General features: G+C 39.5%; 1 protein-coding gene across 1 annotated transcript; it reads left to right on the top strand.

Annotated features, from left to right (window-relative positions):
- The first annotated feature begins 852 nt into the window (after positions 1–852).
- Positions 853–18,253, top strand: LOC117299572. Its single transcript, XM_033783122.1, has 20 exons — positions 853–1,145; positions 2,079–2,195; positions 3,056–3,403; positions 3,771–3,878; positions 4,270–4,386; positions 4,830–5,228; positions 5,666–5,776; positions 7,267–7,380; positions 7,989–8,324; positions 8,897–9,019; positions 9,522–9,869; positions 10,489–10,632; positions 11,865–11,987; positions 12,322–12,442; positions 13,126–13,197; positions 13,307–13,378; positions 13,581–13,652; positions 14,620–14,691; positions 14,944–15,042; positions 16,127–18,253. Exons 1-20 carry the CDS (start codon positions 914–916, stop codon positions 17,322–17,324), a joined length of 4,326 nt encoding a protein of 1,441 aa, XP_033639013.1. The 5' UTR covers positions 853–913; the 3' UTR covers positions 17,325–18,253.
- The last annotated feature ends 4,354 nt before the right edge of the window (positions 18,254–22,607 follow it).

Below are 22,607 nucleotides of genomic sequence, written 5' to 3' on the forward strand. Positions count from 1 at the left end.
CAAAAGTCTCGCATTCAATTTTCATGCCAGCATTTAAATCATTCCTTAGTTTGCGCACATACAAACACTTCACATTGAATCGTTTACAGTAGACAAATAAACAGGATAATTAAAACATCACCAGTAACAAACGGTTCCATTGTATTAAAGGCAGTGGACACTTTTGGTAATTACTCAAAATATTTATTAGCATAAAAACTTTCTTGGTGAAGAGTAATGGGGAGAGGTTGATGGTATAAAACATTGTGAGAAACGGCTCCCTCTGAAGTGCCATAGTTTTCGAGAAAGAAGTAATTTTCCAAGAATTTGATTTCGAGACATCAGGTTTAGAACTTGAGGTCACGAAATCAACCATCTAAACGCACACAACTTCATGTGACAATGGTGTTTTTTCTTTCATTATTATCGCCCAAGTTCGATGACCGATTGAGCTCAAATTTTCACAGGTTGGTTATTTTATGCATATGTTGAGATACACCAACTGTGAAGGCTAGTCTTTGACAATTACCAATAGTGTCCACTGCCTTTAAATTAATGGACCACTAATAATTAAAGGCCAATGCATATATGACACTGAAAGAAAGGTGACATACTAGAAGAGGGTGGAGGGAAACACCACATAATAACAATTAGGAGAGGCTGGAAAACTTGATACCAAGCAGATGTGCAACAGCAATGCTCACTTTCATCATTTCATTGAGCTTTGTTCATGGTGTTGTTGTGTGCTGTCACAGGGGCGTCCATTGTATACCGATGCAACAACAGCACCGTCTTCCTCTCGAGCGAGACGCCGAAACTTCTCGTCCGGACCCCGCCCTCCGACAACACTTGTATCTCCACCATGACCGACTGTGTGTGGACCATCACCAGCGACCCGGGCACCACGATTTACATCGGGTTCGCCTACATCTTCATGAATGTCAACCTGTCTTACACGTTTGTGGTAGGAGAGGGTTCTGAACCCACGAGCTCCAGCAGTGAACTATACAAGCTTGATTTCAAGAACGGGGATGGCTGCGACGATGGTAGAGAGTACTTTGTGGGGAGTAACCGAGCGTGGGTCCGGATGTCTGTGAACACATCGCCCCTTGAGTTCCATGACTGTATTGTAGTTTCGTTGGCGTTTACTCAGAAGGCAGGACCAGGTAAGTCGGGTCTTTTGTTCTTCTTTCAATTGCCTGTATATTTCATATTATATAGGATTTGAGGCATTGCATGGTGAGGTGTCAATGTATATTGAATACGAATACGTTTGTTACGGGACATTGGACATTCACATACGTTTTTAAAGAGAAATGTTGCTGTTTTGATATTACACATTATACAACCCAGTTTGTTTGTATAGCAATAATGTATACCTTGTACATAGCCCTGGCGGCCTTACACTTTCGTTTAATTATACTACAGTAACTGTGTACAGAGAAGAGGAAGAGTCTTTTATAGGGCGACCGAGTACGTTGATATAAGCTATGAGAGATTTTGATTAGTTAATTTAAAGAGCCAATAAAGGATGATCTCGATATTTCAATTATTACCTTTTGTATGGCCAAAATAGACATCGTAGATACCGGTTAATAACCATATCACTCTCAAAATTTGCATATAGCAGTAAATAACTCGAGTCAAACATGCACCCGGCCGGGCGGCTTTTTAAGCCGAGAGTCAAAAACGGCTTATCTGTTATAATTACCCTTTGACGCCAGTGAAGATTTTTCCATATTTTAGTTTGAACACAGTTCTCCAGCTTTGGCAAACTGAGTGCGCTATTTTCCACATCAAATAGCCGCCACTGACGTCACGATTCCTTTGTCGTGCGGGTTTGTTTACCCCGCGTTTTTCAGAAATTTGACTTGGAACATTCTGGAGAAAACCCATTTTTACTATATTTCAACATGAGGTAAGAGACTCGTTATATTTTTTTGTATGTTTCCTATGGACTCCAACTATTAGAAAACTGTAATATCTATATATTTGAGATCGTCCTTTATTGGCTGTTTAAGTTGTCTTATATCAAACTTACTGCCATTGGATTAAAGGCAGTGGACACTATTGGTAATTACTCAAAATACTTATTTCAGGTATTTGTAATGAGGGGACACGTGAGTTATGCATTGAACCTCCCGGCTGCATGCCCTATGCCGCAATCTGTGATGGGCGAGTGGATTGCCAAGACTTCTCCGACCAAGTTAATTGCAGTAAGTTTTCTGAATGATTTTTTTCTGAAAGTTTTCACAATTTGTAGTTAATCAAAATAGTTGTTAGCATAAACATTTACTTGGTAACGAGCAAGAGGTAACTTCTCCCTCCAAATAATACAAGGCTCTCATACAAATATTGATTATCATATTGATTATGTATAGCAAAGTTAAGAAATTAACATTCAGTAATTTAATGACATTATTTAATAATCTTATCGCTGTGAAATCAGCGGTGGGGGGGGGGGGGTCAAACTTAAAACCTTGTAATTTTCAGTGTTTTAGTCAAACCTACCTTGACAATTCCCCCCCCCCCTTTTCTCCTATTGTGTGTCTGGTCGACAGCGTCTTCGTACGGTCATTTATTTTTTGGGGCGTCTTTAGCCCCTTGTCACCATTTGCTAATTTGGCGCTCTATAAATGCATTTATTATAATTTCTACTATTAAAGGGAAGGTACATGTTTGGTAATTACTCAAAACAAATATTAACTTTAAACTGTCTTGGTAACGAGCATTGGAGAGCTGTTGATAGTATAACTCATTGTGAGAAACGGCTCCCTCGGAAGTAGCATAGATTTTGAGAAAGAGGTAATTTCTCACTAAAATAATAAAAGACTTCTAGCCAGAAGTATTTTATTCATACTGAAAGCACACAGATTTGTCCAACAAGGGTGTATTTTCTCTCATCATTTCCTCGACGCAACTTCGATGAAAAATTTAGCTCAAATTTTCACAGCCTTGTCACTTTATGTTTATGTTTGGATACACCAAGTGAGAAGACTGGTCTTTAACAATTACCAAACGTGTACCTTCCCTTTAAATAATTTGTTTAACTAAAAGTATCTTCACTGGTGCACAGAATACTGCGGTTTTACTGATGTGAGTCTAAACACCGGGGTACCAGTCATACTTCATTTCCCATCCAACTTGGATGATCCAGCACAGATCGGGCTCACTACCGACTGTATATGGAACGTCACTGCTCCCCAAAACAGCATCATAGAGATTAACATGGTAGCTACCGCAAAGGACGGACCTGATATCTATGTGAAACCCACCGCTGGGGGCGCTGACGACGCCAGTCTGATTGTTTTGAGGAGTAATACATATGACGTCATGTACAGTAATGCCAGCGCTATCAAGATTTATGCAGATGCTATTGTGGCGATCTATTTTAAGATTCAATTGACTGCTTACACGGAGAAAGGTATACCTTTTTATGTTTGTATGTTAAAGGCAAATGATACATTGTTGCTTTTGGGACCGTTGCATTGTTTAATCCCGTATTATATTTGTGTTAGATATCACCGAAATCGAGAGCAAATAATTAAATTTTCACGCAGGAAGAATAATCCCAAATAAGAAAACGCAAACAAGGAAGGAAACATATCTACTTTAAAAAAAGAATGCCAACAACCCTCTTTAAAGTGAATGCACAAGAGTAATACGTTTGGTCGTATCAAGGATTTTCCCTAGAGTTATTTTATCCTGCCACTACAATCATATTTCTAAATTGTTGAAATATTTGCGTTATTGTAATATCCCCTCTTTGTCTTTGTCTCCTCCCCTTTAAGTTTGTCATGCGACTGACTTTCAGTGCCATAACCAGCAATGTGTAAGTGAGACCTCTGTATGTGACGGCATACAGGACTGTGCGGTTCTAGAAGACGAATATGGTTGTGGTAAGCACCATCTTTTTAATTTAATTTTAACTTACACAACAAAGTGACTGATGGTGTAATCAAATTAATCCAATAAGTAATTCACTTCGGGCTTGTCCCTGTTAATAATACTCTCTTAGTACGTCCCATAAGGGGCGTATCAAAGCAAACAGTGATTTTCATGCAAGGTATGTAAAACTACGATTTGAAGTATGAGACCTATTCCTTTAAAGCACCATGTAATGGTTTACAGGGGGCTGTAGTGTTATATAAAGTCAACTAAACCGGGAACACACGGGACCAACGGCGTTTTAGTCCCATCCGAATTCTAGAGCACATAGAAAATAACTAATGCGTTAGAGGGTTAAACGCCCACTTGAAGCATGTCTCTATGCTCTTTTCCATACATGAGATAATTGCTCCACTACCGATAGCTACATGTGCCCAGGGGATCAGAGTTGCATCAATTCCAACTTAGTGTGTGACGGCACGGGTCATTGCACAGGATTTACTGACGAGTTTGATTGCGGTGAGTTCAATATTGCCAATGATTAAACACACAAACAGATAAAGCTTCAAATGAACCCTCTCGAAAAAAATTTTTTGGAGGAGTGGATTGGGGAGATGTCACCACGGTCAGATACAAACGATGGAGACAAAACAAGTCTCAAAACCTTCCGTAAATACGGTGTAACATGTCATTCTATTTTGGACACAATAGTATAAACTTTCTCGGATACCACCAAAAAAAATTCTTAAAAACTCTCAAAGGGATTTTTTTTGCACCAGTCATTCGGTCAAACCGTACACCTTATACCACAATTCAGCCTACTGGTTTTGATTATTATTCAAACTTAATATAGCCCAAAGTATCCGCCCCCCCTCCCCGAATATCCAAAACCCAATAAAGCAACCATTCCGAAGGCAACATGCCCATAATAAACGTTTGACTCTAAAACGTATCTAATTCAGGCAGATGTGGTGACCCGTACATTGAACTGAGCAGTGAACCGGCTCGAATCGTTCAACCGGTAAGCGTTACGGTCGACTGCGTCTGGATAGTCTCCACCTCAAGCCGTAAATTATCCCGCATCAGGCTCGACATCCTGCAACTGATGATGACTCGCATACATCGGACATCATCACCGATCTCGAAGGTTTACCTAGCGAGTCTAACTATTGGCACTGGAAGTGTACCGTACGTTGGGGGCAGTGTTGTCCGCAGGCTGACCCGCACCAAAGCCTATCCACCGGTATTGACCTTCGATGGCCCCGCAATATGGATAATCGTCGATGTAGATAACAATCCAAGTCGACCTACGCGAGGAGTACCGTCCATTGAGCTGAGTATCATGCAACAGGCGCCCCATAGTACGTATCACATTTTGACAGTTCTTTAAAAATAATACATTCATTTTACCAATCGTTCATTTTAGTTTTAATCTCAAAATTGCAGCTTACAGCTTTATTAATCAATATATTTATTGCTATTACATGTAGATTGCTACATATTTCAAAAGCATGCAAAGTTTCAAACCCTACTGGGTACGTGGCGTACACAAATTTTAATAGAAATGCTACCCATCCAAGCATATATCTATTTCAAGGAGAAAAGTGTATTTAAAATCATTTTTGAGACAAACATTTTGTAAATAGTAGACTCTGTTTCTTTTGATGAGAAACAAAATGTGTTTTCGGTCTGTAGGATGCAGACCCATTTGCCACCAGCTTCTGTACTTTTGAAGAAAGAAAAGAAAAAAACGTTCCCCTAACACAAATTAAATTAAAAAAATTCTCGTGTATGCCAGATTGCAATGAGAGTCAATACGCATGTTCATCCGGGCTACTGTGCATTCAAAAAGATAGACTCTGCAACGGTCAGGTTGACTGCCCAGAATTCGACGACGAAATTGGGTGCGGTAAGTCTGAGGTCGTTTATATTTACTATATTTTTGTACAGACCATTAAAGACCCATTTCAACGAAAAATGGCAAGTCGTGTTTTTTGCTGCAAACTTCCACACATATGACGCCAAAGTATTGTTTCGTGTTCCTAGTTTTTCAAAAACTTGAGGTTGGTGCCTCATTTTTTGATTGTACTAAAGTAGCCATATGAAGTTTAAATGGTATACAAACACAATATAAACAGGTTTAGATAGCATTTCCGTTTAAAAAAAATCGCTCAAGTACCTGTTGTTTAAAATGTATTACTTTACTCAAACAAAGCAGGATACCGTTCATAGATTGTGTTTGAGACATGGTGTTTTGGCAGACAAAAATTGTGTTTTGCTTTGTGTTTGTTGTGCTCTTTAAAATTTGGTAGTGATACTTTGGTGCATCGGCTTGAATTCACAAAGCACCGATGTATTCGCTCTGCCCCAGCGGTCAGTCTACCAATGACCGCTTGGATTGGCTAATCATTGGGCAGATTCATGACCAGGAAGTTTGTCATCCGTTGAGTGCTCAGCAGTAATGGCGCAGTGTGAGTGTGATGTATGATGGGACTGAGCATATTTTTTTTGGACCAATGAGCGTGCTTGATACGTTTGCCCATCCTACTGCCTTTGGTTAAAGCAAGGCGCTGGGGACGAGCGAACATTAATGTGTAACATGACACCAAACTTTCCTTCCCGGTGCAGATTGATTGATTGGTTGATAAGTATTTGCTCTTTGTAAAATAGAGCCCTGGGGTGAGTGCCACAAACCGCTATATAATTAATCATAATGATGACTTGACATCTTGATTTGCTTAGCCGTAAGACTGACAAACATCCGAGGGTTAACCTTTGCTTTTAATTTAATTAATAGAGTTTCATTTATAATCTGACAGACTTCGTGCACTGTTAATATTAGAATTGAGGACATTTGACACTGTTGGTTATTACTCACAATAATTGTTTTGAGAAAAAGGTAATATATCACACTCAACCAATTAAGCCCAAATTATAACAAACTCGTCTTTGACAAAAAATATAAAACGTGTCTAGTGCATTTAACTCTCAAATACTGGGGCGCTGGGGAATTTTTCACAAACCACTAAGATTCGTCATCTGAAAGTGACAAGGCAATGGTGCCTTAGTTATTTGTATTTGCAACACTACACTTTGTTCACTGTGCTCGGGAAAGTACTGAGTATGCAGTGCTAGCACACAACGGTGTATGTGGGTAAAGCAAAAATTAATAACACCACTTTGCTTAGCAATACATCTTGACAAATATCCAAAGACTAATCTTAGCTTCGAAATTAAATTGTGTAGTGTCATCATACCATGCAAGACTTGGTGCACTATTATTAAGTATATAGTCTCAACCTGTTGACTTTAGTAATAATAAAGCACGAACAAAACATATCCATCCTTTATGGACATCAATCTCCCTACTATACAAACACTTGTTCCCCGCTCTTCCAGAACCATGCGATGGAAATCAATTTAAATGTACCCGTAGTAACGGCTGTTTGGACCCGGCGTTGCTGTGTGACGGAGAAGCACAGTGTCCGGACAGTTCCGATGAAGGGAAATGCGGTGAGTATTTTTTCTGGATTTTTATAATAAATAAAAACCCAAACGCCACGGTGTTGCTGTGATATTATTTAAGGACTTGCGAAATGAACGTACATTTTTCTTCAATGACTATAGGAAAGATTATAATTATTTAGAATTATTTATTATTTATTCAGCCAACGTTAAAAAGTTAAAAACCTAAAATATCGGAAATTGTAGTGTACCTCGAGCTCTCTAGATTAACAATCACAAAATACATTTAAAAACAGTGCGAAGAAAATACAACAAAATATAAATATACAAATATACATAAAGATTAAAAGTTCAAGGTTCATAAAGCACTCATTCAAATATTCACAACACAGGTTTGAAGAAGTAAATGTAAAGCAAACGAACAGTGGGAAGTGACCTATTCCGCACTTGGTGTATCCCAACATTATATGCATAAAAAACAAACCTGTGCGATTTGTTTTACTCAATTATTGGTCATCGGAAGTGCAAGAGATTATTAAATGAAAGAAAAAACACCGTTGTTGCACAAATTGATGACTGCAGACATGTAAGCCATCAGAGTCTTTTAACAACTTGTTAAAATGTTTTGATTCTTTTTATTTTGTATCGTTCATCAGCCCCGTGCGGAGAAAACTACATTGACGTATCGTCGAGTCACCAGTCTCTGACTTCACCATTTTACCCAAACCGCTACCACAACAACATTCACTGCGAGTGGTTTGTCCACGGGGCACGAGGCTTTGACGTCGTCGTCGTGATCATAGACTTCTACACCGAAAGAGACTTTGACTATCTGTTAGTGGAGTACAATTCGTCAATGTTTGTCAAACTATCAGGCAAGAGTCACCTTCGGAGACTCTCGTTATATACACAAGAAGTGAAGCTGTCTTTTCTGTCAGATTATACCGTAGCTGTTTCTGGTTTCTCTCTGAGGCTTGTGCAAATGGAAACAGGTATGTATACACCTTTACCATCCTGCTGCCTTGGTCGCGTTTCCCGTATCCACTGACAGTAATAGTTGCCTATAATAGTCTCGTGCGTATAGGAACCAGACCATTTGTTATACATCTTCATCATCTTGCCATCATATTGGCCATGTTTCCCGTATCATATAACTGCGATGGGTGCTAATAATCATTGCCAACAAAGGAACCAGACTAGTTTACCCTCCCATCATCGGTTTGGTCAAGCTGATTTTGTATAATGTCTTTGCTATGAAACAGTCTTTCCCATTGATTATGATTTGCTCCCCTAGTTACGATTAACCAATCATAGTTCATGTTACACCTGATTAAGATTGAGATTTAGAAGCCTTGTGTTTGTTACTTTGCGCACCCATGCAACACCGGAGGGAGTAAACCGCTGTGCCTCATAGCTCAGTTGGTAGAGCATCTGCTCGGAGTATCAGGGGTCTTTGGGTTCAAATCCCAATTTGACTTTTCTCTCATTCCATGTTAGGTTAAGGTGTTCAATGTAATACAATTTTGTTATTTCTTTGTGCATGTGCACCTGTTTGATATCCAAGCATCATGTGGTGATCTAGAGGTCCCGTGTAACGGTACGACCCATCTACAGTGTATATTGGAAACGCTGGTGTGCAATGCTGAAGGAGATTGCCCTGGGGCTACAGATGAAGTCCACTGCCCAGGTCTGTGTTCCCTGATTTGTTATTATATGTGCCGTATGTGTTCCCAGTGAAAACAAAATGCAATTTTTGTTGCTTTAATTGGGGACCTTGGGACGCTATGTGGCATCAGACTCACCAGGTAAATCAATTGTGCTCGGCAATCTGTGCATGCTCTTAACTACGTAAACAATGAAAATTTACGTGTTGAGTCTGCTGCCACCTAGAGTTTCAAAGTCTCCCAGTGAACCTGAATAACGTTTGGTAACAGCGAACCAGTCAGTATTGTACCAAAAAACAGCGGGTAAACGACCTTGCCCTTGCCCCTCAAACTTAACATTATGTTACCCAGGCGGTTTCTCTTAAAATAAGCTTAAAAAGCCAGTTGCTAGCTAACAGCTAGCTCATGCACTTAAAGTTACCAGTATGTGTCTATAGTTACTTCAGCAACTGTCCCTGGTGTCTTCAGTCTGAAATAATTTGATTTCTTGAACCCCAACTCCTCATTTTCAAAAATATATTGTAGATTTTTGTGGCGAGACAAAAATCCACCTCGGAGTAGACCCACACAACATCACGTCACCCAGGTTCCCCAACCTCTACCCTCTGGAAACAGAATGCATATGGGAGATCAACGCAGTCGATACAGACGTTGCCATCAAACTCGAGATTCATGAGTTCCATCTGGAGCGGGGCTATGACTGGTTAGAGATTCGTGACACGAATCGGAGTGAACATCAATCGTCAACCGTGTTCCTGAGCGGCACTACACGAATATCCGCCATTCTGTACCGTAGCAGATTCCTCACTATGCGTTTCACCAGTGATGAAATAATAGCCAAGGGAGGCTTTCTGATTACTCTAAAAACAGTTGGTAAGAACTCTGCTTGTTTATTTGCTGTTTTTGTTGGGGGTAGGTAGCTAAGTGGTCGAAGAGGTTTTGAGATAGTTGGAAGAGTTTGGAAAGTTGTTGCGAGAGTGATTGAAGTTTTCGGAGAGCGTTTGTCAGTCTGTACCGTAGCAGATTCCTCACTATGCGTTTCACCTTTGATGAAATAATAGCCAAGGGAGGCTTTCTGATTACTATAAAAACAGTTGGTAGGAATTCTGTTTGTTTATTTGCTGTTTGTTTGTTGGGGTAGGTAGTGTTGGCAGTGGTTGGGAGAGTGTTGGGATGGTTTCGAAAAGTTGTTGCGAGAGTGTTGGACATTTTTCGGAGAGCGTTCTTTACCGTTGCCGATATCTCTCCATGCGTTTCACAAGTTATGAAACAAAAACCAAGGGAGGCTTTCTGATTACTCTAAAAACAGTTGACTCTGCTTGTTTATTTGCTGTTTGTTTGCTGGGTAGGTAAATATATACTGTTGGAAGTGGTTGGGAGAGTTTCGAAAGTTGTTGCGAGAGTGTTGGAAGTTTTTGTTAAATCAATTTACTCATCGTGCTACCGCAACCCTGACATAATATACTAGTAATATTAAACATATCTTTCTCAGACAATGACTACACTTTGTTCAAGACATGCCCTAATCTCTATAAATGCCCGGCTACGGCAAACCCTGTGGATTTCTGTCTGGAAAAGGACGCCCATTGTGATGGTTTTGGTGACTGCCCTGACAGCAAAGATGAGATCAGTTGTGGTATGTTAAGTGAGACTTTTGGCGACAGGAGGCAGCAGAGACTTAAGACGAATAAAATTCCCCAATTTCCACAAGGATGCTATAACTTGAAAACTGAGTGCATTCTAAAACAGAAGTTTACCTTCAAAAGCCCGTTTATGGACCGAGAGAATACCACATTTATAAAAAATAAAAAACAAAAATGTTTACTCCTGTGGTTTATAAATGTCGGTGCGATAGCTTCCGGTATCGAGAGTCTCCTTTTTATGTTAAAGGCAGTGGACACTATTGGTAATTGTCAAAGACTAGCCTTCACAGTTGGTGTATCTCAATATATGCATAAAATAACAAACCGTGATAATTTGAGCTCAATCGGTCATCGAACTTGCGAGATAATAATGAAAGAAAAAAACACTCTTGTCACACGAAGTTGTGTGCGTTTAGATAATTGATTTCGAGACCTCAAGTTCTAAATCCGAGGTCTCGAAATCAAATTCGTGGAAAATTACTTCTTTCTCAAAAACTACATAACTTCAGAGGGAGCCGTTTCTCACAATGTTTTATACCATCAACCTCTCCCCATTACTCGTCACCAAGAAAGGTTTTATGCAAATAATTATTTTGAGTAATTACCAATAGTGTCCACTGCCTTTAAAGATGCTATGTCAGATTTTTGGCCCCAAACATTAAAAAATAGATTTTGCTGACTAAATGGTATTTCAAAGAGTATCACCCGCTCTAACGAAAAACAGTTTAACTTTTACTTTTAATGGTCAGGAACGATGACAAAATTTAAATGGTTTCTTATAAAACACATAAGAATTGGTCCTGTGATATATTGTCGGGATCCCGACAAAAACTAATTTTGAGCACTTTATTTTACAGCTACTAATAATTGGCGGACTTTTTCGAGCAATGGCTCAAATGAAAGCTTGTAACTTTCTCGACCCCCATCAAAATACCTATTAAATTTTAAATCAAAATTTCTGGGTCAAATCGGCCAAAAATCTGACATAGCATCTTTAACCTCCTCCACTAGTTCTTTGTATCCTCTTTGCCCAACCCCCGTCCCCTCCCCTCCATAGGGTACGATGTCTTTGTTCCATCTCACCACTTTCTGGTGATTTGTGTAACTTGCCCTCTGAACATTTGTATATCTTATGTTCTCTTGAATTGTCCATTTATTATTTTATCATAAAATTACAAATAAATTAAATTAAGAACACAACTACAAACTGCATTTGTTTCTTCAGGAACTGTTGATTGTGACGAGAATGAATACCGGTGCGATGGGAGGCAACAGTGTCTCATGTGGGGTTCTGTATGTAACGGTATCCCAGAATGTGAACTCTTCCAAGATGACGAAACAGACTGTGGTAAGTATTGTTTGAAACGTTGCGTGGTGTGGATAAATAAGAGAAAATATACATAAGTAAATAGTAAATTTGCGGGTACAACAATTTGTAAAAGGATGTTTCTATTTCTATTTGTACCAAACCAAATCTATTTATTATCATGCTACGGTATTACTTGAATGGGTAATTTCAATTTTATGTGCTTTTTGTAATGAATTACAGCATTAAAATAAATGGTCCTGAATTCTACTTAATAAATGTCTGAATTGTTATGATGCGGACACAAAGTCAAAATGTTAACTTCTATGTCATCCAAGGTCAGTTTTGATTCATCCCCATTCATATTTTCCTGTAGCTACTCGAGGGTGTCCTGGGCACTGTACATGCTTCATTGGTGACAAGGGCCTACACGTAAAATGCAATAATGGCTGGACGCATGACACGGTGGATAAACTCGTTGTAATTACAGGAGTATTGTGAGTAGAATATTTGTTTTTAAGAGGTTTAAACAGATAATAATTATGTAGGCACTAATAAACTGATAGACAATCGGCAGAAAGACACTGGACACTATTTGTAATTGTCAAAGACCAATCTTCCCACTTGGTGTATCTCAACATATGCATAAAATAAACTACCTGTGAAAATTTGAGCTCGATTGGTCGTCGGAGTTGCGAGATAACTATGAAAGAAAAAACACCCTCGTCACACGAAGTTGTGTGCTTTCAGATGCTTGATTTCGAGACCTCGAGTTTAGAAGTCTCGAAATCAAATTTTTGGAAAATTACTTCTTTCTCGAAAACTACATGACTTCAGAGGGAGCTGTTTCTCAAATCGTTTTATACTATCAAACTCTCCCCATTACTCGTTACCAAGTTAGGTTGTATGCTGAGTATTTGTTTGAGTTATTACCAATAGTGTCCACTGCCTTTAAGGTTGCAGCATACTTTTTTTCCTGATGTTAACAAGAGTTTAAGGAGAAGGTCTTTGTAGAAAAAAATACTTATGATAAACGAACCACCACATTATAAACATGGTATAGCATTCCCGTAAAAAGATGACGTCTGAAATAACTTACTGCTACGAAGTATAAGACCCAAATGTTGTGAGGATTTTATTTGAAATGCTGTTTTTTTGTCTCTCTTTTTATAATTAACAGAGACTTGATAGGTGGTAATATAACGACACTGGATGAAGGGATCTTTAAGAGATTGGTGAATCTTAAAACACTGTAAGTCTTAATACTTGTTTTTTTAGTTCTTCTTTACATGTTAAAACCCTCATTATGCAAAGTATATTTATTATAATTATCATTGATTGCTGTTGTTCTTTCGTGACAGGTCTTTGAGAAATAACAACATATCCAGAATTGAACTGAACACCTTTGCAGGTCTGAGTAATCTGACATCATTGTAAGTTATAATTATTTTAAATTATAAATTATTTTAAACACTAAACGCTACTTGTAAAATGTATTGCTTTATTTGTATATTTTATTACTACTAACGTTACTAACATTGTGACCCCGACCTCTTGTTCTCTTCCTAAAATGAATGAAACTATGTTCATGACATAATTTTACGATTACCAGTTTATATTTTTGTGTTTTTACAGGGATATATCGGAGAACCACTTCACTAAATTACCAGGAGGTATATTTGAACAACAGGTTAAGCTTACTGAGTTGTAAGTTATGTAATCGTTATGTTGTCGTTATGAAGGGGAAAGCCCCGCTGCCTAATTATCCCAAACCAGTTATGCTTTTGCGCCATCTTCGATTGTGTTGACAATGTCATTCAAAGACTGATTGTTGATAGTGGCTCCTTTACCCATTGGTGTCCTTGCTCCTTTGAAATCTGGTATATTTAGATTAAAATAACCAAGTAAATTGTTACCTTTTATTACCTTTATTATAAGCTTTAATTAGTGTGATTTTCCCAATAGTGTGACTCAGTGTGATTTGTTGTGACTATTAATTTTGCCGTTCTATACACGCAGACGAAAATTAGGCCTATCTTACCCAATTGAAAACTAAAAAGAGTGCTGAAGTGATTGTTTGTTTGAAAAACACTAGTGAAAATTACATAAATCGGTCAGAAGTACCTCCTAGACAAAACTGGCACATCACCCAGCGATCCCTATACATTTGAGCCTTCGCACCGAGAAAGCTCTGCATACGAAAATTAGGCCTATCTTACCCAATTGAAAACTAAAAAGAGTGCTGAAGTAATTGTTTGTTTGAAAAACACTAGTGAAAATTACATAAATCGGTCAGAAGTACCTCCTAGACAAAACTGGCACATCACCCAGCGATCCCTATACATTTGAGCCTTCGCACCGAGAAAGCTCTGCAGCTTTTCCCCTGCTTTTAATTGTTTCTTCCAGCCAAGTCCAAATTGAACATCATCATTATCGTGTTGCCCGCAGGCTGGATCTCCGGCGGCATCTCACATATTCCCTGTCCTTTATGCAGGCAGCCAACTCTGTTGTGGGCTCTGCCCCAGCATCTCTCTGACATAGCTCAACCTTTGTCTTCACTTCAGCTTCACCCAAAGTAGTGGATTTAAAAAGATGCATAATAAAGATGTGATTTTCGATTGACTGTAATGTTTGTTACAACTTCACCGTTTTCACAATCTCCTTCTGTTTGCAGAGGCTTACGTTCAGTGCCGATTCATCTGATTGAGACAAACGCCTTCAAGGGACTGAAGTGTTTGGAAAAGCTGTAAGTTATCCCTGGACAGACAATAGACTTTGCAGTTTTCGTGCTTATAAATATTGAAAACGTGAGGAAAACAACCTCCAAAAAACGAACACTCCAGAGACTATACTTTTTGTACACATTTTGGGGGACAAAAAACCCCGAGCAGTATTTCATAAACACAATTTCGAACTAAATATATTAATGTTTTTAATTAAAATTGAAACAAACTGATTACTTGATTTGTAGTAGCCTAACCACCGTCATTCATTTCAGAGTTTTGATGCACGGCAATGGCTCAATAGATGACACACATGAGTTTGCAACTGAGGTCGAGGCTGGAGCTCTGACAGACCTACTGGCTCTCCAAACCGTGTAAGTACTTATCTGAGACTCAATTTGGGTCCATAAATTCCAGACCCATTTAGCTCCGCCCGATTGCGTATTGACCAATCACAACGCAACGAAGGCATTGGAGAGGCTCACATGTTCTTGCTCACACGTGCGTCGTGGGCGGAGCCTAATGGATCGGTCTGACCAGGATCCAGTTCCCATGGAATCTGACTAATTTCTGGGTCAGTGTGACGACCCGGTGTCCCAGGGAATTCGGTGTGATATGGGCCATGCAATTAGGTTGATATCACACTCTCGGTACTATGGATACACCAATTAGAATAAAGGATTCAAGCCTACTTATAAATACAACTTTTGTTAAACTCTTTTGGGGTCAGCCTGACCCACTAATTTTTCAGTGCCCCTGATATCAGGAATCCTGTAAATTCTTACCTTTGCTTATTTTTTTAAAGCCTGTAAGCACAATAGTGTAGCATAGCAGCTAGCCCAAATATACGTTATGTGTGCATCGATGTTGCTGGCTCACCACTCAAATTTAGTTTAGCAATTTCATTGTCAAACAGTTCTTCTTGTGAAAAGCTTAATGAGAGAATGTCTGACCACAAAACTTATAGTGTGGGTTCTTTAGAATAAAGAAAAAAGCGATAATTATAAGATACCTGTTGATGTCCCAAGCCATCATACTATAGACCCTGAAACCATGACACACATAGCGAACATAGCGAAACTGTGCCAAATATTAAAACGCCTGAGCATAACAACATTCTAAAAATAAATAGTGGTTACAGTGATCTAACTCGGGCCCTACTAAACTTTTTGCTTTAGCAAAACAAATCGCTAAGCAGTATACACTCCAGAAACTCCGGGTCAGAATTTATCCGGATTTGGGTCCCGGTGGACCAGACCCATTTCTGTGTCTATTTTGACACGGATTCTGGGTCAAACTGACCCAGGAATGGGTCTGGCCCCTGAGACCCAAATCCGGGTTAATTCTGACCGGGAGATTTTTAGTGTATTTTCTACAGACTTATGAAATACGGCCCTGTCCTCATCAGCCAAAAAGTTATCACTGCAAAATCATGAAGACCTTCTTGATTTTTTACAGATATGTTGACGACTACAAGCTTTGCTGCGACTTCAATGCCTTTCTCAACAACAGTAAAGACTGCGTCACCACTCAGCTCCAGTCTCCCCTCTTCAACTGTGGCAGGCTCATGCCCAATGCCGTCCTCCAGGGATTCATGTGGCTTCTTGGCTTTAGCGCCCTCATCGGCAACGCAGTGGTCATCGCCTGGCGAATCAGAGAGGACAGTGGGAAAGGCAGCAAGTATGTGCACTCGTTCCTCGTATTGAACCTCGCCATCTCGGACTTCTTTATGGGAGTTTACATGATCATCATCGCAACAGTGGATGAGATAAAGAAAGAGAGCTACTACCTGGTGGCCACACAGTGGAGGAACAGCGCCCTCTGTAAAGCAGCTGGGATCATCTCTGTGCTGTCGTCTGAGGCATCGGTGTTCTTCATTACCTTGATAAGCATCGATCGCTACATGTGCATCGTGCACCCTTTCAGTCGAGTCCGGTTGAGGGAGAGATCGGTGTGGTTCACGGCAGGGTTTATCTGGATCATGACGCTCGGATTATCCGTCGTTCCTACTGTGTTGATCACCAAAGACTCCAACATTTATGGACTGTCGGATGTTTGTATTGGACTACCTCTGCTTACCACGCCTTCGGGGTATACCTTTAAGGAGCAGGATATTGGAGACCAGTTGACTAACGACACCTACTTGATACCGGTACCGCAGGGTAGCAAGCCAAGCTGGTCCTACTCCATTGTGCTCTTCCTCGGTGTCAACCTCTCCTGTTTCATCACCGTGACGTACTGCTACATTGCCATCTTTGCCAAGGTCAAGAGGTCAATCCGCCGCGTCAAACAGGGCTCCCATAAAGAGGAGGAAATAAAAATGGCGTCCAAGATGGCCATCATCGTAGGCTCGGACTTTCTCTGCTGGATGCCGGTCATAGTGCTTGGTATCCTATCACAGACCAGTGTGATTAAGATCGAGCCGGATGTATACGCCTGGCTAGTGGTGTTCGTCCTTCCTATAAACTCATCCCTCAACCCGTATCTGTACACTATTGTGACTGTCATCAGCCGTCGTCGACAGTCGTTCCCTGCCTCCAGTCGAAAAAGCTCTAAAGCTAAGCACGGAGCCACGGATGTAGATCTCGGAGGAAAAAATGATCTTTTTACCTTAACAACCAAGACAGGGACTTTGTCCACGAGTATGGATTTATAGGAGAAAAACTGCACACGTTAATGAATTCTGTCTAATCTTTTTGGAGAGTTGACTACTGAGAAATGGATTCCACTTGTGCATTGATGGATGTTATGTGAACAAGCTACAGGAAAGTGATATGTTAGCAGCCCCGTACATCATAATGCAAGGATTACACGAAGCAAAACCTGAAAGACTGTTGAATCGCCTGGGAGCATCTATCTGCCAATCATGAAGCCTTGAGATCATCTATAAGGTTGGGCAACGAGACGGGCGCAGAACTTCAATGATCTACGCTGGATGCTTTCTTTTGCGCAATAGACCTTTATCATGCTTTCCCCGTTGGTCATGTTCCTTGTTTCCATAACAGTGATGAATGCTAACATGCATTGCGCAAAAATGGCACCAAACTATTATTTCGTCCAGCCTCAGTTTGGTTAGAACGAGTTGGAATGGAGTAAAATCAAGTTGGCCAGTGCACACCGTGATAAGGTCTATGCCTTTGCAACTACCGCGTAGAGATTCGGACCTTCACCCAGTGGTAGGAGGCGTGACTGTCTGACTGACTGCAGAAATGAATTCAAACTAGTCATGCTTTCAGAATGTGATGGACTGGTCAGTCCTGTTCAAAACTGCGATTGACCTGCCCCCTGCCAACACAAGAATTCGTGTCGCTGTTGCGACCCGCTTCATAGTTTGTATTTTACAGTAGTGATATAGACTGGGCCAAAAATTTCATATTGCTGCAAAGCAGCAAATATTGCGTAACAATATTTTGCTAAGCATATAAATGAGCACTGGATACCAGTCAAAAATTATACATGTGATCTATGGCTGTTTGGCTGGTAACCCTTTTCTGGTAATCAATATTGTGCGCGTAGCTACTGTTGTGCTTATAAGCAGCTCCATAAAATAAAGCCCTGGGCCCAATGTTATGCTAAGCACAACAATAATATGCTTAGCATGAGATTTTTGTCATGATAAAAACAAGATTACCAGCCTAATTTCCCACGTGATTTTCAGGATAAGCAATTAAACAACAGCTGGATACCAGTAACAAGCTTTATGCATCAAATGTAAATTTGGTTGTTAACCTTGTTTTTATCAAAGAAGAAATCACATGCTAAGCAAACTGTTTGTGCTCATAGCAGCTTTATGAATTTGGGCCCTGGTAATTTTGGCGTTGCTCTTTAAAATGTTACGTCAATATGAGAAGGTTCATCTGCAAGTGTCGAATTATTCGAATGTATAATGAATCATTGTGAGATGTTTGTGTATTCCTGTATGATTATACCAAAGAGTAACGAAGGCTTTACGTTAATATAATAAGGTCAGATTCGTGTTGAAGATACACTAGGTTTGCACCAGACAGGCAGAATTGTTGTGGAAGTTGGAGAAACAGAGCTTTTTTTATTCTTAAATATTTTGGTGACAACATGTTTAGCTTGCCAGTAAAGTTAATGCGTATTATGTGTTGTTAAGTAGGCTTACTTATCATGTTCGTTGACAACCTAGTAAAGTGTTAAGGGTGATTTGCGTACAGTTTGCATCATAATGAAAATATGTTTTATGAGTCGCTAAACATTGTTTACAGCACCGTACAGGTATCAATTAAACGTAGACCTACATGGGCTGAAAGGACTAAAAAAGTTAAGATTTGTATTAAATGTTTTCGAGGCGGTGGATGGAGACACAACGAATGTGCTGCTTGGTTTTGGGTGTAAACAGACACATTTTACCCAAACCCAACAGTACCAAAGTATTGTGGCCACCATTATCTCAAATGGCTTTTTCTGATACAATTAATTTTTTTTGTTAGTGCTTCATGTCAATGTGTCCAGGCAATCTCTACCATCTTCCCTTTGTTCTCTCATTGAACTAATACTATTTAAGGTTACAAGAAACCAATGGAATGAATAAGTTTGTTTACTGTTGATGAGACCCAACATTAACTGTCAGATTTGTAAAGGGAATATGACCGAGTGAGGGCGGTATATAGGTCCGCTCAGCACGGCTACTATGAGTAATTTGTTAGATAACACCAATACCCAGCACGTGGCCCCAACACGGCCCACCGTTTCGGTAGTTTTCAAGCACTAAAGCCCACTTTGCTCTATTACGTTCTAGATTTAGGATACAAGTATTTTTTTAAGATAAATTAATTTAACGTATTGAGTATTTTTTTCATTAATTGTTTTGAAAGAAAAACCGTACGTCATAAGCATTGTTATAGTATAGGGTACGTTCGTTAAGCTTCCCTGGGTCGGCCCTGGTGTGTAGCGGTTTTTTTCCCAGGACGAACGTGGGTAATTATCTACACACGTTCGTCCTGGAAAAAAAAACGCCACACACCGGGGTCGACCCGGGGAAAGTAAACGAACGCACCCACTCTTGTACATTGGTGTGGTTTTAACAACAAAGCGCATCAATTATGACTCATAATATTGTTGGCTACGGGAATAACAAATTGTTATAAAAGTAGATTTGACCATGATGTATTAATTATATCGCTGCTGCATGCTCTTGTTTCATGAACTAATTTTACTTCTTGTATACAAAATACCGGAGAGAAGTAGGGAGAGCTGTTTCATATATATATTTTCTTTTAAATCGTCCAGTTTTCGACAATTGCATGTTCCCACCAGCCTTTTTTCCTAAACACATGAGGCACAACTGACGCCAGTAGTATGCATGTAAATAATATAACTGTACACTGTGCTGTATTTTGTGTTGTGTTGTATTATGAAGTACACGTTCAATTGTTATATCATGAACTGCAAGGTGCAATAATAAATAATTCCGCTCCCATGCACGTGTTGAAAGCTGTATTCGGTGACTTCGTTTTGATAATTTATCTTATGGTAATATTATATCACACTGCTTGCCTTGAATGAAATAAAGGTATACAAGGCCTTGTACACATTTTCAGGTGCACAAGTCTATAGCCTTGTACACATTGTCAAATTTGTTTGAAAATCGGTACAAGGCTATTATAGTCTTGTACACTTAAACACGTTTTAAGGCACAAATGGACAAGAACACAAGGCCTTGTACATATTTTCAGTTACACAAGGCTATAACCTTTAACACATTTTTAGGTGCACAAGGTTTAACAGCCCTGGGGCCTTTCTCAAACCACGGCTTGGGCTCCGGCTCAGGCTTAGGCTCCGCGTGCTGTGTACGCAAGCTTGCATTTAACCTGCATTTTGGAGCGCGTATTGCATGGATATCAGCACGCAGAGCAGCTGACAGGGCATAAAAAGGGCGAATCGCCTCAAAATATAACCAAAGAAAGTTCTTCATGTGTATAAGACAGTCTCCAAGTTACAGGTTGCTGGAACAATAGGATGGGTCTCAATTAATGTTCAGTTACATCTTGATTTTAAACCGTCGTTATATCCGAACTAAGGCATTATATCGAAAAATAGCCGTCGTAGACGAATAAAACCAAGATTTTCTTGCTCCACGCCCTCAATTACACCTTTGTATGAAATTTCAGGCGATTTAGAAAACAAAAATTTCGGCAAATTTTTGAAAAAACGACAAGGGGGTAAGCTTGCCGTTTTTTCAACCTCGAAAACTTTTTCTCTCCGAATTGCCTCAAAATTTAACTGAAGGAAGCTCTTCATGTGTATAAGACAGTCTCCAAGTTACAGAATGCTGGAACAATAGGATGGGTCTCAAATGTTCAGTTACATCTTGATTTCAAACCGTCGTTATATCCGAACTAAGGCATTCTCTCGAAAAGTAGCCGCCGTAGACGAATAAAACCAAAATTTTCTTGCTCCACGCCCTCTATTACATATATATATCAAATTTCAGGCGATTTAGAAAACAAAAATTTCGGCCGATTTTTGAAAAAACGACAAGGGGGTAAGCTTGCCGTTTTTTCAACCTCGAAAACTTTTTCTCTTCGAATTGCCTCAAAATTTAACTGAAGGAAGCTCTTCATGTGTATAAGACAGTCTCCAAGTTACAGAATGCTGGAACAATAGGATGGGTCTCAAATGTTCAGTTACATCTTGATTTTAAACCGTCGTTATATCCGAACTAAGGCATTATATCGAAAAGTAGCCGCCGTAGACAAATAAAACCAAGATTTTCTTGCTCCACGCCCTCTATTACATATATATATCAAATTTCAGGCGATTTAGAAAACACAAATTTCGGCCGATTTTTGAAAAAACGACAAGGGGGTAAGCTTGCCGTTTTTTCAACCTCGAAAACTTTTTCTCTTCGAATTGCCTCAAAATTTAACTGAGGGAAGCTCTTCATGTGTATAAGACAGTCTCCAAGTTACAGAATGCTGGAACAATAGGATGGGTCTCAAATGTTCAGTTACATCTTGATTTTAAACCGTCGTTATAACCGAACTAAGGCATTATATCGAAAAGTAGCCACCGTAGACGAATAAAACCAAGATTTTCTTGCTCCACGCCCTCTATTACATATATATATCAAATTTCAGGCGATTTAGAAAACAAAAATTTTGGCCGATTTTTGAAAAAACGACAAGGGGGGTAAGCTTGCCGTTTTTTCAACCTCGAAAACTTTTTCTCTCCGAATTGCCTCAAAATTTAACTGAAGGAAGCTCTTCATGTGTATAAGACAGTCTCCAAGTTACAGAATGCTGGAACAATAGGATGGGTCTCAAATGTTCAGTTACATCTTGATTTCAAACCGTCGTTATATCCGAACTAAGGCATTCTCTCGAAAAGTAGCCGCCGTAGACGAATAAAACCAAAATTTTCTTGCTCCACGCCCTCTATTACATATATATATCAAATTTCAGGCGATTTAGAAAACAAAAATTTCGGCCGATTTTTGAAAAAACGACAAGGGGGTAAGCTTGCCGTTTTTTCAACCTCGAAAACTTTTTCTCTTCGACTTGCCTCAAAATTTAACTGAGGGAAGCTCTTCATGTGTATAAGACAGTCTCCAAGTTACAGAATGCTGGAACAATAGGATGGGTCTCAAATGTTCAGTTACATCTTGATTTCAAACCGTCGTTATAACCGAACTAAGGCATTATATCGAAAAGTAGCCGCCGTAGACGAATAAAACCAAAATTTTCTTGCCCCACGCCCTCTATTACATATATATATCAAATTTCAGGCGATTTAGAAAACAAAAATTTCGGCCGATTTTTGAAAAAACGACAAGGGGGTAAGCTTGCCGTTTTTTCAACCTCGAAAACTTTTTCTCTTCGAATTGCCTCAAAATTTAACTGAAGGAAGCTCTTCATGTGTATAAGACAGTCTCCAAGTTACAGAATGCTGGAACAATAGGATGGGTCTCAAATGT

This window comes from Asterias rubens, chromosome 14 (genome assembly GCF_902459465.1).
Source record: "Asterias rubens chromosome 14, eAstRub1.3, whole genome shotgun sequence".
Lineage (NCBI taxonomy): Eukaryota > Metazoa > Echinodermata > Asteroidea > Forcipulatida > Asteriidae > Asterias > Asterias rubens.

Coding starts and splice junctions, on each gene's coding strand:
- LOC117299572 (XM_033783122.1), top strand. CDS start 914: ATGAATGTCAACCTGTCTTACACGTTTGTGGTAGGAGAGGGTTCTGAA. Junction 3,404..3,770: donor GACTGCTTACACGGAGAAAG/GTATACCTTTTT, acceptor CTCCCCTTTAAG/TTTGTCATGCGACTGACTTT. Junction 10,633..11,864: donor CAAAGATGAGATCAGTTGTG/GTATGTTAAGTG, acceptor TTGTTTCTTCAG/GAACTGTTGATTGTGACGAG.